Consider the following 17667-nt stretch of genomic DNA (forward strand, 5'->3'; position numbering starts at 1 on the left):
TCATTCTAATGAAGGTAAAAATCCTCCTGCATCAGCTAGGTTTTCAACAACCTCCTTTATCCATGGTACATAGTTGGCTACCCGCGTATATGCACCATATTTCCTTTCTTCAGCACAGCCCTCACCCCAACTGACTACCCCTAGAAGGTACCAAGTATTGTGGTAAGAGACAGCAAAGGGGCCTCCACTGTCTCCTTTACAAGCATCATGGGCATTGGCAGCATAGCCTGCACAGAACATGTTATCAGTAATGAGCTTTGCTGTTGACTGCCTACAGGTTTCCATGCTTACTATGGGCAGCTTGACTTTCATGAGGAAGCGTGTTCCAGGACCCCTGTGATGTGTGGAACCCCATCCACTCACCATCCCCCTAGTCCCTTCTGCAGTCAGCAAGGTTGCCAGGTTAGGATTTGGAAGGCAAATAGAGAGTGCATACTCATTAAATACAACATCGCTGCTCAAGTAGAGCAAAGCAATGTCACCATTATAGTTATCTGAGTCGTAGTGTGGATGTATCCAGCTCTGTTGCACTTCAATCTTTTGTTCTTTCACTTCCCTCTGCTGTTTGTCAAAGTCTCCTGCAATTGAAAACAAAGATGTTAAAGAATTCTAAATCCCTTCTGTAAGAGTTTCATGGGGGAAGCAGCTATGGTAGTAGATTAATGCTTTAACCTCCCAAATTAAATCAAAATAGGTTACAACACCCATGAACCTAAATATGGAGGTTACAGTCTAAAGCCAGCATTGCTACCACTTTATAATTTGGCATGACAACAGCTATGCACAGCAGAGGGTGGGGGGGGGAACTATCTGAAATTGTTTAGTGTGAGAGTTTAGTGGGTCCTCATTACCATGCTCATGAAGAATTTGGATGCATTTTAAAACACCCACCACAATTTAACTACAGGCTCAAAGCTGGTTGGAACTAGAACTAGCTGGTTTATTAGAATGAACACTGGACTGTTTGTTAATTTGCATGGAGATACAAGCCTGCTCAAAGTAGATAATGAAAGTCACATGTCCTTTGAAATTTCACATCTTATTTTACATCTACATGTGTATAGACAGATTAAGAGAAGAGGATACTGATTAAAGTTTCCAGTGCTGCAGGTATTCAGAGCAACCAGTTTCCTCTCCAAGAAAACATTACTCCAATTCAAGAGGGAAGAAAAACTCATTAGCCTTAGTATGGTGGCTTGACTCTTCATAGGGATACAGGGTTCTTCTAATTAGGAATCTTCATGACTCCTAATACAACCAGTAGTGGATTTATCCATATAACACGTTGTAAGGGAGGGAAGTACTATCCTCATTTTATATAGGAAGAATTGAGGCACAGCATAGATTAAGTCAAGGGTTCTCAAACTTCATTGCACCGTGACCCCCTTTTAACAACAAAAATTACTACACGACCCCAGGAAGGGGAACTGAAGCCTGATCCTGCCCTAGTCTGCTCTACCCTGGGTGGGGGGAGGGAGGGGCACAAAGCCAAAGCCCAAGGGCTCCAGCCCCAGGCAAGGGACCTGTAACCTGAGCCCCACCACCTAGGGCTTCAGCTCCAGGCCCCAGCAAGTCTAAACCAGCCCTGGCAACCCCATTAAAACACAGTCACGACCCACAGTTTGAGAACCACTGGATTAAGTGACTTGCCCAAGAAGTCTTTGGCAAAGCTGGGAATTAAACCCAAGTCTCACCTGTCTGAGTCCAGTGCCTCAACTACAGACTATTTTCTTCCTCATCATCCAGTTCCCCCATGCCTGGTAAAGGAAATTAGAATCCTGCATACAGTTGCTAAGTAACTTCTGCTGATTCAGTGAGGCAGATGTGACTTGTTACTTTCACCATGATAGACGATAAGAGAAACTAGCAAGTTCTGCTCAGAGGGAACTAGGCGCACATAGGATGACCAGACAGCAAGTGGAAAAAATCGGGACAGGGTGGGGGGTAATAGGAGCCAATATAAGAAAAAGACCCAAAAATCGGGACTGTCCCTATAAAATCGGGACATCTGGTCACCCTAGGTGCACACACTAGATGGTCCTGCAGGAAACCCTGCAAACAGCCAAACTTGGGCTGAGTGAGGTTTGTTTTGTTATCAGTGACTGTTAATCACAGGTTTGCCCTGTAAGCTATTTGCGGAAACCTGAAGCTGAAAGTAACTCAATTCCTGCTAGCCGGTTCCATTACCTTGGTCACAGCAGAGCCTGCATTTGCAGGGCTGGGAGTTAGAAAAAAATTCTTTCTATTTATAAACTGAGCAGCAAGAATCAAGGAACTGTAACACCCTCAATGCCTTTCTAGTCACTTTTCAGAGCAGACTCATGCTTCCATAGTGTCTCTGGGAATGTAGAGACTTTTCCAGTTGTGAGTTCACTCACCTACAGTAACATGATGTGGCTTAACAATCTCAAGGCAGTGGGCAGCAGTGACCACCCAGCGGCTGCTGATTAAACTCCCTCCACAGAAACCATAACCTCTGCTATTTCGGATAAACACCTACAGTGGAAAAACAAGAGCAAGAACACACTCAACAGGACTTATTTAAATGTACTGTAGTAGTTCCCTAGAAAATACTACTAATTTTATGATACAGAGGATGAAAATGATTAGGGCTAAATCCCAAATACTACACAGGTGTTCAGAATTAATCAGTGTGATATCACTAGGGTGGATGTGTCTAAGGAGCGTAAATGTGGAAAATGGTAATAAGATTGTAAGAACAGAGCAGAATAATCACCAGACCAAGACAGAAATTCAAGCAGAAGGCGATAACCAAAGTGGAGATGTCAGTCTTGTAGGGAAAACAAATCTAATGTGAGGTCCAGTACTGGCTTCAGAGCTTTGGGAGATGCCAGAACAAAAGTAAGCAAGGTCAGCGCCAAGAGACTATGATTGCCAAAAAGTGCCTAGTTTAAAAAATGCTGTATATGAAGCTGCACAAGAAGAGCGAAAATTAAGGGCCAAGACAAGAAACAGAAGTATTAGAAATAATGAAGAGGAACTGATCTTGAGCACCTGCAATTTTAAGTCAGTGGGAATTGGGGCCACTGAGCCTGCATCTCACAAGTCTCCAGAACTCCAAACTACACCAAAAAAAGGGCAAGAAAAAATGATATTGGACTTCAGGGTGAGCTGTAAAGAGTAAAAGTGTGTGTAGGGGGGAGGGACGGATATCTCCCCAGGCCCCTCTTTTTAATATTAGATGTTCAGGTGTTGTCTACCCTGAATGGAGTGCTGACTTTGCTAAAGAATCAACACCATAAACACTTTAATTAAAAGGGCTGGGAAAGATCAAAACACACATTCTCTGAAATTGCTAATAAGTCCTTCACCAAAGCGAAGGGAAACCAGACTCGATATTTCTCATATTTTTAAAGTTAAAATTAAAGAGGCAATGGGGAAGACATGACTTTTTTTGGGGGAAAAACAACAAACTTTCATGCCCTTTTTAAATACAGTATTGTAAAGAAATAAAAAGGAGAACAAGCTTTAAAAGAAAGCGGTACTACACGTTCAAGGCATAGCTAAATGTGAACAAGATTATAGATGAGCATTAAACCTGAATGTTTGGTATTTCACGACTTTTGTGAGCTTGATTTTTATAAATTTTAGCCCTGATTCTGAACTCTTTTACTGTGCTTTGGAACGGGAGTAATGTCACACAAGTCACTGGAGTTACATCTGTGTAAAAGAACCGAGACTCACGCTCGGTTATTGTACTGTTAAAATATAAAGTAAAATGTGAACGCAAAAGTGGCAAAGAACAATGAAGCAAGGAATGGCACTACCTTGGATTCTGTATTAGACCCGGGAGGGAAATTATTCACAAAGGGGTCAAAAGAAAGCAAAGGTACAATATTGTTAAGATAGACCACTATAACAATGATGTGCCTTCACAAGAAGGCAAATATGTTGCAGTTCACTAACTATAGCACAGTCAATCGAGTGTTAAAAGCAGAAGAAAATCTTTAACCATCAACTAATGAAGAGAGTACAAAATTTCTGGACTTCCCGCATTGATTTAGATGTAACTTTTCACCCATAGATCAATGAACCATCATATGACTTTAGTTTGCTGGGATTTTCAAAGGAGCCTAAAAGAGTTAGGCAACCTTTAACCCATATGAGACTCCTACTGAAGTCAATTTTTATTGGCTTTAATAGGAGCTGGAAGAAGCCCTTAAATGAGAGTAGAAGGAAGTATGTTAAATCACATGTACCTAACTAATCGAGAGGTACTTCAGCTTGACAAAGTGGGTGAACAGATCAGGTTGGCGGTAGAGAGATAGCCAAGGAAATACTAAATGAAATGCTTCATCTTATCTGTAATGTATTGCCAGACACCTTCAACGGGAAACTCGCTTGACTAATCTATTGCTCTGAAAATAATAAGGGATCCAGAAGAACTTCTGATGACATTGTCACCTTGCCAAAAACACCTGAAAGTTCTAGAAGCAGTAAACACGTAAAATAAGAAATACAGATGAAGAACAAATATGGAGACGGCCAAACTCATTTTAATTACAGATATGGCCAAAATCACAATGCATAGGAAAGGCTTAGGAGTCTTTTTCCCTGGGCTCACTGCCACATGCTGTTATAAGATAGGAAAATGAAATAAAGAGAAGCATCATGAGTGAATATAAAGGTCTGTGAAAAGCTCAGTATCTAAAGAGTAAGTGCCTTTTCTGCTGAGGAGAGACGGTATTCGAAACCATGATCCTATCAGGCAGGATGCATGGAGCAGAAACACAGCCACATACCAAGCAGATGATGCAGAAGTTAAAATCTGAACAGTGATTCATGAAAATATTTGCCACTGACCATTGGGTAAGTAAGTAAACTAAGGTGAAGGACATGTTGGAGACTGATGATGACTGGTTGGCTGTGCTGCAAGAAGAGGAGCTATAAGATGGACTATATTTAGGATCCCATGTACACCAATGAATGAGGTACAGTAACTCCTCACTTAACGTTGTCCTGGTTAACGTTGTTACGTGGCTGATCTATTAGGGAACAGGCTCATTTAAAGTTGTGCAATGCTCCCTTCTAATGTCGTTTGGCAGCTGCTTTGTCCACTGCTTGCAGGAGTATCTGGAAAAGCAGCCCCTCCTTGTGGGGATTAGAACAAAGGGGCTGGCAGCCTCCCCCCATCAGCTCCCCTAAATTCCCTGTAAGGTATGTGGCTTGGCAGCTGCCCAGCAGCAGTTCAGATGGTCCTCCCCCCACTACTGTGCTGCTCCTGCCCTGCCCTGCCCTCTGCCTTGGAACTGCTCCTGGGAGCTTCCTGCTTGCTGGGGGAGGGAAAGAGGTTTGCTGATATCAGGATGTCCCCTGCTCCTGCCCCCCACTCCACAACGTGGAGGAGGGGGACAGAACTCGAGGACAGAACGGAGGGAGCTTACTGGAAACTGGTTCTTCCAGTCAGAACTAGCTGATCTGCTTAAAAGGGCAACGTACTTGAAATGGGGTCACTGTACTTAAAGGGGCAATGCACATCTCACTCTCTCACTCATGTATGCACCCCCCCCCCCCAGTGCTTTGGAAAGTCAGCATCTGTGCATGTGCTGTCAGGAGGAGGGAGTGGTGTGCCCCAGCTGGGTAGTATGATAGGCTCATCATCATGTTCAGTTTTTGCAGGGAAGTGTTTGCAGCTACTGACCTGCATCTATTGTTTCCTCCCTCCTGCCTCAATCCATGCTGCCTTGTAGGGTGTGAGGCTACTTTAACAACAGCGTATTAACCCTTGAGGGCTCAGCTGAGTGCTAGTTCATCATTTAGCAGCAAGGCATTCCCTGGGAAATATTCCACCCTCTTACTGCACCACCTCAACCAAGCTTCACAATCATTCATTGCTGTGTACAATATTAAACTGTTTGTTTAAAATTGTTTAAAACTTATATTGTATATGTATATAATGTCTTTTATCTGGCAAAAAAAATTTCCCTGCAACTTACCCCCCAACCCCTTTAGATTAATTCTTATGGGGATATTGGATTCACTTAACATCATTTCACTTAAAGTTGCATGTTTCAGGAACATAACTACGTTAAGTGAGGAGTTACTGTAACTACAGTGTGGGCCACCGAAAAAGAAGCTTCAGAGATACACTGAGGAGCTACGTGGTTCTGTGTGGCCCTGAACAGGGATACTTGGCAACACCCCAATGAGGTCCTGGCTGTGGCACAGAGTGAGCAGTGATAAGGGAAGGAGATGCCGTGTTCATGACTCAATATGCAAAAGAAATGTTACCTGCCAGGGACAATGGCCACGATGGCAGAAAGATCCCCCAACGATCCTGGTATCATCATGCTCTGCAGTTTGGTAGACGTTTGTCCAGCTGTGTAGATCTTCATCTGTCAGGTTTCCTTCAGCTTCGGTCTGATTGAGACCGTCGTGCACATTCTGCCCCTCTGCCGAAGTATTGAGTTCAGGGGTGCCCCCCTCCACCGACCCATTGAGCCCGGGGGTGCCCCCCTCTGTCATCCCACTAAGCCCAGGGGCGCCTCCCTCTGCTGACCCATTGAGCCTGGGGGTCTCCCCCTCTGCTGACTCATTGAGCTTGGGGGTGCCCCACTCTGCCAACCCATTGAGCCTGGGGATGCCCCCCTCTGCTGACTCATTGAGCCTGGTGGTGCCACCCTCTTCCGACCCATTGAGCCTGGGGATGCCACCCTCTGCCAACCCATTGAGCCTGGGGGTCTCCCCCTCCCCTGATTCATTGAGTTTTGGGGTGCCCCCCTCTGCCGACCCATTGAGCCTGGGGGTACCACCCTCTGCTGACCCATTGAGCCCAGGGGTGGTGCCCCCCTCTGCCATCCAGTTAAGCCCAGGAGTGCCCCCCTCCACCGACTCATTGGGCCCAGAGGTGCCCCCCTCCACCAACTCATTGAGCCCGGGGGCACCCCTCTTCACCTTCCCATTGAGCCTGGGGGCTCCCCCCTCTGCCATCCCATTGATCCCAGGGGCAACTTCCTCCAAAGCACGCATGGATCTTTTAATCAGCCCACAGGGAAACTGAGCTGAAAAATAAGAAAAACAGCCTTTGGGTTTAAGTGTAAAGTTTTGATCCCTAAACTAATTCTGCTCCTCTTCAGCTGTCTGAAGATGAACCATTGACCGCCCATTAATCCTTCCCATCATTCAAATGCAAGTGAAGAGACATACAATGGGTATCAACTCCTGATAGATCAAACACATTGCTTCCACTGGTTCCTAGGCTCTAGGAACCCCATTACTCATGCCAAGTGCTTTTACTCATTGTACTGTGAGCGGCTGTGTCTGGTATCTCCCCAAGCTCCCTGTCTGGTCATCGAGTCAGCGGTGTACTCCCTGCACTACATAGCACAGTGTAGAGTAATCTCCTTTTCCTTTGCCCAGGAATTCCTCTCTGCTGAGATAATGTTGGCAGAGCCTGAAAGTCCTAGAGGGATATTTGGGCTTCGAGATCAGAGTTTGCCTTCAGTAAAGGGAGTGGAATAAACACAGTGGAGAAAAAGCCAGATTTTCCAGGCTTGCTGGTGTTTCCATTGGTAAATGAGTATACTTCAATTCTACATCACAGCAACCAGTTTTTCCCATAGATTCATTGGTGCATATGACAGTCCAAGGGCAAGTGGGCAACCCAATGAAGAGGGAAGGGCAGTGGATGTCAACCTGTCCTGCTCTTCGCTCTAAGTAACCCAGAGTCCTGGAGCTATTACCTGATTGTGTGCACCTCTTCCTGTCATCACCCAGGGCATAACCCTCCGCACAGGAGCACACCACACGAAGGGAGTGTGCAGTGTCTTGGCAATACTGCCAGCAGCCGCCATTCTTGTACCAGCATTCAAACTTCTCTGCAGGGGAAAGACATTGAATCGTTTTGCTTTTTGTTAGGAAAGGGCCCAGTAGCACATCAGCGTCTCAGCAGCAGCAGCGTCTCAGCCAATGGCAGAGAAGAAATACATCTCTGGGCTATTTGATCTACTGCTTTGGAGGACAGAGGTAAAACCACATCCCACAATTTAACTGAATGGCCAAGATTTGTGTGACTTTGACACATGCTGTCTTAATCCTTTCCCTCCCCTTGCTCATTTATTATTTGCATTACAGTAACATCTAGATACTGCAAGAGGATTGGGGCCCTATTGTGCCAGGTGTTATCCTGACAGAGTGAGAGGCAGGGCTGGATTAATGCAGGGGCTTTAGGGGCTGCAGCCCAGAGCCTCAGGCTAAGGGGGGCACCTCAGGCCTGCGGGACAGATGTGGCCTGCTGTTTCTTTTCAACTGGCCCACAGCAAGTCTCCGGGGCCTCGGTGCATTCCCCCAGGGCTGAAGCTGCAAGCACCAGCTCACCAAGGTGCCCCTGTGGCCCCTAGGCGAAGGGCATTCAGGGAATCTCTGCGTGCTGCCCCCAGCACTGGCTCCACAGCTTCCATTGGCGCAGAGTGGCCTGGACCCTCTGCCTAGGGACCGGACATGCTGGACACCTCAGGGAGCAGAGCAATGCAGAGTCAGGGCAGGCAGGGATACTGCCTTAGCCCTGCTGCACTGCCGACCAGGAGCCGCCCAAAGTAAGCGCCTCCCGGCCAGAGCCTGCACCCTACACCCCCTCCTTCATCCCAATCCTTTCCCATCCTTGGCCCCACCCCAGAGCCCACCTGCCCCAGCTGGAGCTGCACCCCTCCCTCACCCGAATCCCCTCCCCAGTCCTGAACCCACTGCCTCACTCCAAAACCCCAGCAGCCCCACATAATCTAATAGCCCGAGGCGAGTTTATCCGGCCCTGCCCTGAAGAGCTTACAGTACTATCTAGCTCCCTTCTGCGGCTAGTCTGTAAGTGCCTAGGGGTAGGGAAGATGCCTTCACTTGTTTCTGGGAGGTGCTGAACATATTGGTGCACATTAAAAGATAATAAATAATAGCAACGTTGCTCTAATGAGATGCATTTGGCAAATATAAGTGAATGAAACTTCACTGGGAGATCATGGTGGACAAAGAGTCACTTGTCATTTTTCTTAGTTCCCACTTCTAGTTATTCTGGACAGTAATTTCCTGCTGTGTTCTTTCTTGCAGACTGTAGATGGTGTTTCACAGGGGAAAGAATCAAGTTTTTTTTAAAAAAAGGCAATAGTGCCACCATTTTGTTCTAGAATGGTTCATGAAACATGAACTTAGCACATATGTTTTCCTCCATGTTTGTACTGTACACTGAGTGTTGGCTAGCGTGTCTGATACATTTGATGAAGCTGATTACTAAGATAATGGAGCCCCAGTCCATGCAGCTCTGTGATCACAGCATATGTTTCTGTGGTATTAGGGCACCGGAGGAGCTGTGTCTCAATCAGACCAATGGCGTTAATAATAATGTCTTCTTTATAGGTGAAATTCAGCCCTGCTCAGATAGCCAGCCCAAGTGACTAGGGTGAATTTCACCCTTTATCCTTTCTTCAAGAGAATGCCTTTGTGCATTTCCACACTCACCTATTTCACACTGCTTTCCTCCAAACAGTGGGGGACAGATACAGAAATAATCATAGTGTTTCAGTTTGCAGACGCCACCGTTCTTACAGGGATTTTCTTTGCAGGGATTTAAATCTGTTTGGAAGAAGAGACGCACATTGTGCTACCTTGTCGCATCACATACAGTTCCGTGACTTAACAAAGGCCTGGCACGAAGAAGGTGACATGCATTCTGTTTGGGTCTTCTCTCCACACTGCCTCGTGGCAACCAACAACAGCATAAGAAACAGATAAAAAAATCTCCCCTGCTCCTACCTTTGTAAACAAACCAAAACTCCATCTGCAAGAAATAATCACGAGAGGGGAAAACATTAGTTAATAGGGCAAGACACATTATCTACTGACTATAGGAAATAGGAGATAATGGTCCCTGTAGCATTTTTCCTTAACTAATCTATATTGTGGCTGTGGGTTCACCCTTAGCTGCTGAGAGTGCCTCTTTCGCTAGCCAGTTAACCACTGGGACAAAGTGACAGTTAACTGGTTAAACTAGTAGCGAACCAGGTAGTGAGTGACAGATGATTTTTCTTGCTTTTGCTTTGGAAAATACAACATGGAACGGCATAAGGATTTCCCCAAAGATTTTCCTTTTTTAACTTGCCAGTAGCCAAGCGTCCTAATTCCTGTGTTCAGAGACCGAAACTTCTGATCTTCTAGCCTCTTAATTGATCACCTGGGGCTCTCAAATAAGGTTCTATTAAAGAGTTTAACAGGTAACCACACAATCAGTGGTTGTAGATAATTCTACTTCTCTTTGTTGAGTGCTAAGCTTGCCCATCTCTGGTCTTGACAGATCCTATACCTCCTTTATATTGTTTCCTACATCTGGGGTGGTGAGGGCTCCCCAATCCCCTGCATCTGAAGTAAACTGGTGGGATTCCAGAATCTGCAAGGACAGTATTGACATTGGCCATGTTTTTCATAGTTGATTAGTAGTTTTGGGTCCCAACCTCAGGCACTTTAAAGGGACTCAATGTCCTGACAGTGCTCCACATCCACCCACTGAGAATGACCCTTCAACATGTCTCAAGTGGGACATCCAAAAAATCACCCGTTGCCTTTGAAAATCTTGATTTCCTTCATGGCATGCTTCAGTAGCCTTCAACCAGCTTTCTTGGCACCTTATTTGATGCTTTGCAATTCATCAGAAACCTGAGTAAAAACTCCTATTCCTTAGAAATGGGGGAATAGGACATCATAGCCTGTCTGTGCTCTTTTGTTAAGGTTACATATTTTCTGGGTTGTTTGTTTTATGCTTAATTACATTTTTGAAATTAGTTAATAATAATGATCAAATTATAATTTTTTCTACCATTAGCATTCTGGTGGCCTTTGGCCTTGTGGTTTATCGTATGTAGGGCCCTACCAAATTCACAGCCATGAAAAACGTCATGGTCCGTGAAATCTGATTTCCCAATGTGAAATCTGGTCTTTTGTGTGCTTTTACCCTGTACTACACAGATTTCACAGGGGAGACCAGCATTTCTCAAATTGGAAGTCCTGACCCAAAAAGGAGTTGCAGGGGGTCACAAGGTTATTTTAGCAGGGGTCATGGTATTGCCACCCTTACTTCTGCGCTGCTGCTTTCAGAGCTGGGCAGCCGGAGAGTGGCGGCTGCTGACTGAGGGCCCAGCTCTGCAGGCTGTAGCGCAGAAATAAGGGTGGCAATACCATACCGTGCCATCCTTACTTCTGTGCTGCTGCTGGCATCTGGCTGGGGGCCGCCCAAGTGACTGACTGTGGAGCCACTCCAGCAGTGGCTGGTGTGGCTGTCCCCAGGCCCACCTGAGCAGCTGGCCCCAGACCCAGCTGCTTGCACAGCTCTCCGGTCAATCACACTGGCCACTGCAGAAGTCACGGAGGTCGTGGAAATCACAGAATACATGACCTCTGTGACTTCCGTGACAAACACGGAGCCCTAATCATATCAATGAAAATCCTGGGTGAGAACAATCCCAGCTGATCAGCTTTTGCTTGCTGCTTTTTCTGAAGTGAAATGCCTCACCGTTTTCTCCTGCGATTGGAAAATCTCCTTTGCCTCCTCGAAGGAGCATGTTTCCTCAGTGCATTCTCTCTCCAAGTTCCCTGGGTGAATTTCCTCCAGGAACCTGTTAGCGCGTTTACGGATCTTCAGCACCTGGTGTGCTGCTTCTTTTCTCATAAACACTATGAAAACAAAATTGGATCTGACCATTATTGCTGTCACAGGAAGCCAAAGCTTCATCTTTAGGACAGAAATTAGTAATTTATGTTTTAACTTGGCTAAATAACGCAGTGGAGAAGATAATTTAAAAAAAATCAAAACAGACGTAAGGACAACTTCATTCAGTTTGTCTATGCTCCAACAAAGAGTCAGTATTCCTCTAGGTGGTGAGCAGTTGGATAGTATTTCAGTGGATTAAAAGAATACTTCATTTAAAAGGAGCCAGCCTCAAAATTCATGAGGTTGGGTTAAAGTTCATTTATTTGTGCTAATGGCCAGGCATAGTGTTAGGCAGGTCTCAGTTAATCAAGGACTTACTGTGTCCAAATGAAATAAATAAAACTTATCTAAATATATGTCCAAAATATAAAAACAGAACGTTCAGTCTCTCTGCTGTGTCACCTCAGAGATGAAGCCAAAATCCTGGACAAGAAAAACTCAGTGGAAATGAAAGAGAACACCCTGAATATATATCAATAAAGCATACCCATCTTCTCCCGTTATAATGCTTTTTGGCAGAACATTTCTTCCAGTGTAAAGCAACTTGGGACAAAAAAAAAATAAAAAGCTTCTGATAGAACATAGCAGTGGAGGAAAATCTACAATATGTCACCTCCACCTGCTTAGCTATTGCTTACAATCACCTTTGTGAGAACATCAGTGCCTATAGATAATACCTTAAAAGAAACCTGCTACCACTTGGCTTCATGCAGCATTGTGAAAAGTTCCCCACCTATCCTTTGCTTGGGCAGTGACATCACTCTCTTCCCATTTTGGCTAAAACATTCTGTAGAGACTGTCAATTGCATGTCAGATGTTTGGTTTGGCATATCTGCATTTCACAGGGACTGTTGTCACTGTCCTGTTGAACAGTGGCCCTGGACAAATGGGGGACCAATATCAGAGGTTGTTAAGCAGTTTTTAGTCTCCTATAGTTAAACAATTGTATCACTGCACCTCTGCTATATGAGACAATAATGCAATTCCTGAGTCAGTAAATTACTAGTTCTGGGATCCTGGAACCCAATGAAAGAAATTAGATTGTTATTATTAGCTCATCTTAAAAGAAACCCCCCAAAACCATAGGAATCGTAATCAGCAGCTTCACTGGATGGGTGAGAGGGAACTTCCCGCTCACTGAGTCAGGAGGAGCTGTCCAAAACTTGTCTCAGTTGGGAGTCTCTGGGCTAAATTTTCAACCAGGCTGCCTGAAGTGAGCCACTTAAATATAATGTGAAGCACTTAAATGCTGATATCAATCAGATGCATATGGCTTTTTGTTTCCTTTGCCATTCCAGTTGCAGGATTGGCTCCTTTGTTAGGAGGCACTGTGGAGTCCAGGGGATAGTGTACTGGGCTGAGAGTCAGGAGACCTGAGTTCCGTTCCCATCTGACCTGTGTGTTTTGGCAGGTCACTTCATTTCTCATTACAGCTCTACAAAACAGGGTTAATGATACCTGCCTTTGTGAAGCGCCTTGTGGGCTATGTAGGAAAAGCACTACAGAACAGCAGAGTAGTAGTATTAAATCACCACAGGTTCCTAAAACACAGATTTAGGTGCCTCACTTTGGTCACCCAAGTCTGAGAATGTGGCCCTCTGTGCATAACTCATTGGATCCTATAAGTCCAGCATCACAAGGAGGTTACTGGGCCTCAAGTAGGAAGCCCCGATATGGTGAGTTCATTAATGACTATTAATGAAGTCTCATTTTTCTCCTGTGCATTTCAGGAAGTGCCTCTCACGAGCTGAACCTTCCAGGTGCTGTGCTCAGAAAATGGGTGCAGTGTAATTTTAAATGCAGGCTCTCAGTGTGAGAAAGTGAAGTTAAAATGTAGGTCAGAAGTTCCTACCTGAAAATGAAACTGACCAGCTGCTGTAGATGGAACATATTAGTAAGAGAAATGTCACAAGTAAGGAACCTCTAGCCATTTTTGTGATCATGCAGAATCCTCTGGTTTACAGATGGTCACCTGCTGGGAGAAAAGGAGAATGAAGTAGACAGATCCTGGACAAAAACAAGCAGAGAGCAACACATAGTGAGAAACAGCCAGAGAGAGAGGGAAAATGGACTCAAGGGAAAGAGGGGGAGGCAATGCAGAGAAAAACTAGGTTTTGTTAGTCTTATTCATCTGTATTCATTCATTTGTATTCTCTCTGACAATGCACATTGTAATAGGAAGCCAAATTCTCCGTTCACAAGGCAAAGTGTGCAGACTGACACAACCCAGGAAAGCTGCAGAGGATAAAGAGCCTGAGCCAAGTCCATAGAAAGACACTGAATGACTTCAACGGGTTTTGGATCAGGCCCAAGCTGAGCAGAAACCAGTTCTGACAGCCTTGTTTAAAGTCTATGAAGAACCTCACACCCAAATCTGGCTCACACATTGGCTAGTCGAGCCTGGTGTCTCGTAGCTGCTGTTGAGCTCCTGATGGGCTTGTCAAGTGAGATCCAAATGCTAGCCTTTTACACAGTGAGCTACCCGCCAATGCAAGTCCACAGGACAGCAACACACACCTGCCAGTAAGGGTTCTGAGAGGGACAGATGAGATCTTTTCACACTGTCATCAAACGCTAGGGAACCTTGCGAGCGGATCAGCGCAGACTGTTCTGGGACACCGACAGCCAGAGTTTTGAAAGCGCTGTAATTATAAACACTTACCGTTTTAGGGCACTAGAAGTAATATTTGGATGAACACCAAAGACAGAGATGGGGCCTAGAGATTGATCATTAACCTATCACAAATATTGACAGAGGAAGCAAAGCCCTTTTGAGCCCATGGAGCCAACCTGCACTCTAAAGCAAAAATGTTTTGTTCCATCTTTAAATCCTGCACTAAAGGCTGTTTCCCTGCCCCATGCTTCTTGGGGAGGATTTTAGTTGTATCATATATGCTTTTGTGGGAGGTTCTGAAATCCCGTTTTTTGGCAGTGCATTGGTATCACCTGGTTTGAATGACTCATGGACCTTTGAGCTCTGTAAATATCTGCTGCAATGGGTGACCCTCAGATTTGCGTGTGGGCAGAAGGATTCAGAGGAACTATTTGCTGAAAGGCAAATGTTGCTCTGTGATAATCATGGCTATTCATGTTTGCTGCTGTTAGTTGGAACCTTGGCTTAGAAGCTTTGACAAGGTTATTACTTATAAACGAGGCAGATCCTTCCTTCTAGCTCAATAGGTAGCAGCCCTAACACGCTCAGGTGCAAAGGTCCCTGGGGTTCAATTTCTTGCAAATGCTTCCCTATCAAGAAAATCCTGCATTAATATCCTTAGTTAGTCCCACTGCCTTAATTCTAGTCAGGGCCAGCTCTACTGTTTTTGCCGCCCCAAGCAGCACGCCGAAGTGCCGCTACTGACGGCGGGGGCAGTCCGTGTGCCGTTAGGGCGGCATGCGCGTATCTGCGGTGGCGGCAGTTCGGCGGCAGCTTCTGTCTTCAGCTGGAAGACAGAAGCTGCGCAGCCGTGGACAGCTGAATTTAGAAGCTGCTGCTGAATTGCCGCCACCGCTGAAATGTGTGTGCCACCCTAAGGGCACATGAACTGTCCCCACCATCCGCGGTGGCAATTCGGCGCACTGCTTGGGGGCAAAACCACACGGACTGCCGCCCCTTGCAGATTGCCCCCCAAGCATCTGTTTGGAATGCTGGTGCCTGGAGCCGGCCCTGATTCTAGTCCCAAATGAAATACACTGTGAAAAGAGCATGTGTTTGTTCAGGGGAGTCCAGGGCAGCACCAAGCATTTGCCCTTCTCTAGCATTCCACTGGACCTGCTTCAGGTAAGCATTTAAGCGCATGCTTAACTTTAAGCATGTGAGCAGTGCCACTGGAATCAATGAGACTACTCACAATCATTAAAAAATGTGCATTGCTGAATAGGAATTAGATTTCTTACAAGTATTTGCACATGTGCGCTACAATTGGATCACCACATTCCCTGACCCAAGCTGGGAAGGGTGGGTGGGTGAGATGCTATCATCATTCACCATGGTGCCTGAATTGTTTGATTTCTTGAAGGCTCATCTTTACTCTCTGCAGTAACAGTTAGTTTACCAGGTTTAGGGACGAAGGCAAAGCCTACAAAATGTGATTATGTTTCATTTTAGTTTGATTTTGAGTCAATCTTGTGACACTTATTGATTACACAGATCTGTAAATAAAGTAATGGAACTGGTTGCAATTTCTAGACCAGTGGTTCCCAAACTTTAACAACCTGTGAACCCCTTTCACTACAATGTCAAGTCTCATGAACCCCCTCCTAAAAATGATTATTTCCAGGGATTTTCTCTTTTTCCCGAGTATAAATTATAAAAGCAGTGATCTTGGAAATATAAAATTTGTTTTATGACATGATTACACACTATTTATTATTAAATATTATTTATAATTACAGTATTTTTATTACATTATGAAAACAGCAACACTCTCCAAAGATCTCACTTTCATAGCTTGCATCACTTTGAATAAGCCTGTTATAAGACAAGGCTCCTATGTTCCATCAAGGAGTATCAGATGTGAAACAGCATGAAGGTATTTAAGAAGCCAACTCAAAGAATTCCTTCTACACAAGCATTCAGGTCTTGAGCCGTCCAGGCAAACAATGTACGTTACAACAAAGCTTAAACTTGTTCTTCATAATAATTTAAAAAACAATACAAGCTGCCTATTTAATTTAAAAAACACCAAAAAATATCCACCTCTCTTTCCATTTCTTATAAGAAGTCTTGAAGTTTAAATCTCCCCAGTTTGATAGATAAACTTGTTTTGATCTGCTTAGCTCTTGGTAGTCCAAGAGCTCTGGGCTGCTGGCCTCCTGCTGCCTGGGTCCCTGGGGACAGCTCTGTCCACCAAGAGGGAATTTTTCCCCTGAGAACCCCCTGTAACATTTTGCGAACCCCAGTTTGGGAACCACTGCTCTACACCAACGAAGGGACATTAACAAAATACACCTGGTTTTGTCCAATAGCTGCGAGACAAGGGAATCACATGTGCATTATTCATCTGGATGTGCTTAAAAGTTAGGAATTAAAGCTCTTCTCCTGCTCCTTTTAGAATCAACAGCAAAACACCCATTGGCTTCGATGGGAGCGGCATCATGGCCTGAATTTGCAAGTAACTAAATCGGAGGGGAAGTCTCACTTAGTTCATGAACTGTGAACACTGGGAGAAGACATGGATAAACGAGTGGATGCAGCAGTGTTATAATGGCAGCATGGAGTTGAAAGACTGGATTGACTGTGAGGGAGCAAGCTGAAAATTGTGAATAGCTAGTAAATGTGCCACGCACAGCTGAAACAGTAAGCAGAGTTAACGATGATACAGTTATCTATGATATCGTTTAGTGTTTCCCTAGTGAGAAAGTACCTCTTTAAATCTTGCCTTTTAAAACTGAAATAATTTCCCTTTAACCTGGCATATGAAAAAGAACAAACTCCCACTTCAACTTTAATTTTAAGAAAACACTTTAGGAACATAACATTTAGGGATTTTCAAAACTAACCCAAGGGGATTAAGTGCCCAACCTAATAGGAGTCAGTTCCCCAATTTCCCTATGCTGCTTTCAACACCTTAGTCTTATACTGCTTTAATGTGAACTACTGTTATGTTCATCCGGACTGTTCAACTTGCACCTCAGCCCCCAAACAGCTCAGGCGACTAGATAAGTCAATTACAGGTTGGTGCATAACATCATATATTTTGTCTCATACTTGGATTGCAAGTTCTTTGGGTCAGGTCCCATCTTTTTGTCACGTAATTGTATAATATCTAGCACACTGGGGCCCTAAGTCACAATTGGTGCCCCTACAGATGAATAACTACCTAAGAAGGGGTAAATAGCAAGGAAAAGAGTACACACAGTTAACATATTCTTGGTTTATATACTCTAGCTTTAATACCAGAAGACATGACAGCAGATTGTACTGTGTATTGTCACTAGCATATGGCCACAGTGGTCCCAAT

The 17667-nt window shown here is 44.8% G+C and overlaps 1 protein-coding gene across 1 annotated transcript; it reads right to left on the reverse strand.

Moving 5' to 3' along the window:
- LOC115657669 (coagulation factor IX-like) lies at positions 1 to 11698 on the reverse strand. The gene is made up of 7 exons (XM_030575750.1): positions 11510 to 11698; positions 9760 to 9784; positions 9466 to 9579; positions 7704 to 7838; positions 6253 to 7022; positions 2379 to 2496; positions 1 to 578 (listed from the first exon to the last, which is right to left on the reverse strand). Exons 1-7 carry the CDS (start codon positions 11696 to 11698, stop codon positions 1 to 3), a joined length of 1929 nt encoding a protein of 642 aa, XP_030431610.1.
- Positions 11699 to 17667: the final 5969 nt, after the last annotated feature.

This window comes from Gopherus evgoodei, chromosome 9 (assembly GCF_007399415.2).
Source record: "Gopherus evgoodei ecotype Sinaloan lineage chromosome 9, rGopEvg1_v1.p, whole genome shotgun sequence".
Lineage (NCBI taxonomy): Eukaryota > Metazoa > Chordata > Testudines > Testudinidae > Gopherus > Gopherus evgoodei.

Coding starts and splice junctions, on each gene's coding strand:
- LOC115657669 (XM_030575750.1), bottom strand. CDS start 11,698: ATGGTCAGATCCAATTTTGTTTTCATAGTGTTTATGAGAAAAGAAGCA. Junction 7,023..7,703: donor GAAGAGGTGCACACAATCAG/GTAATAGCTCCA, acceptor CTTATTTTTCAG/CTCAGTTTCCCTGTGGGCTG. Junction 2,497..6,252: donor GTGGCCATTGTCCCTGGCAG/GTAACATTTCTT, acceptor TTTCCACTGTAG/GTGTTTATCCGAAATAGCAG.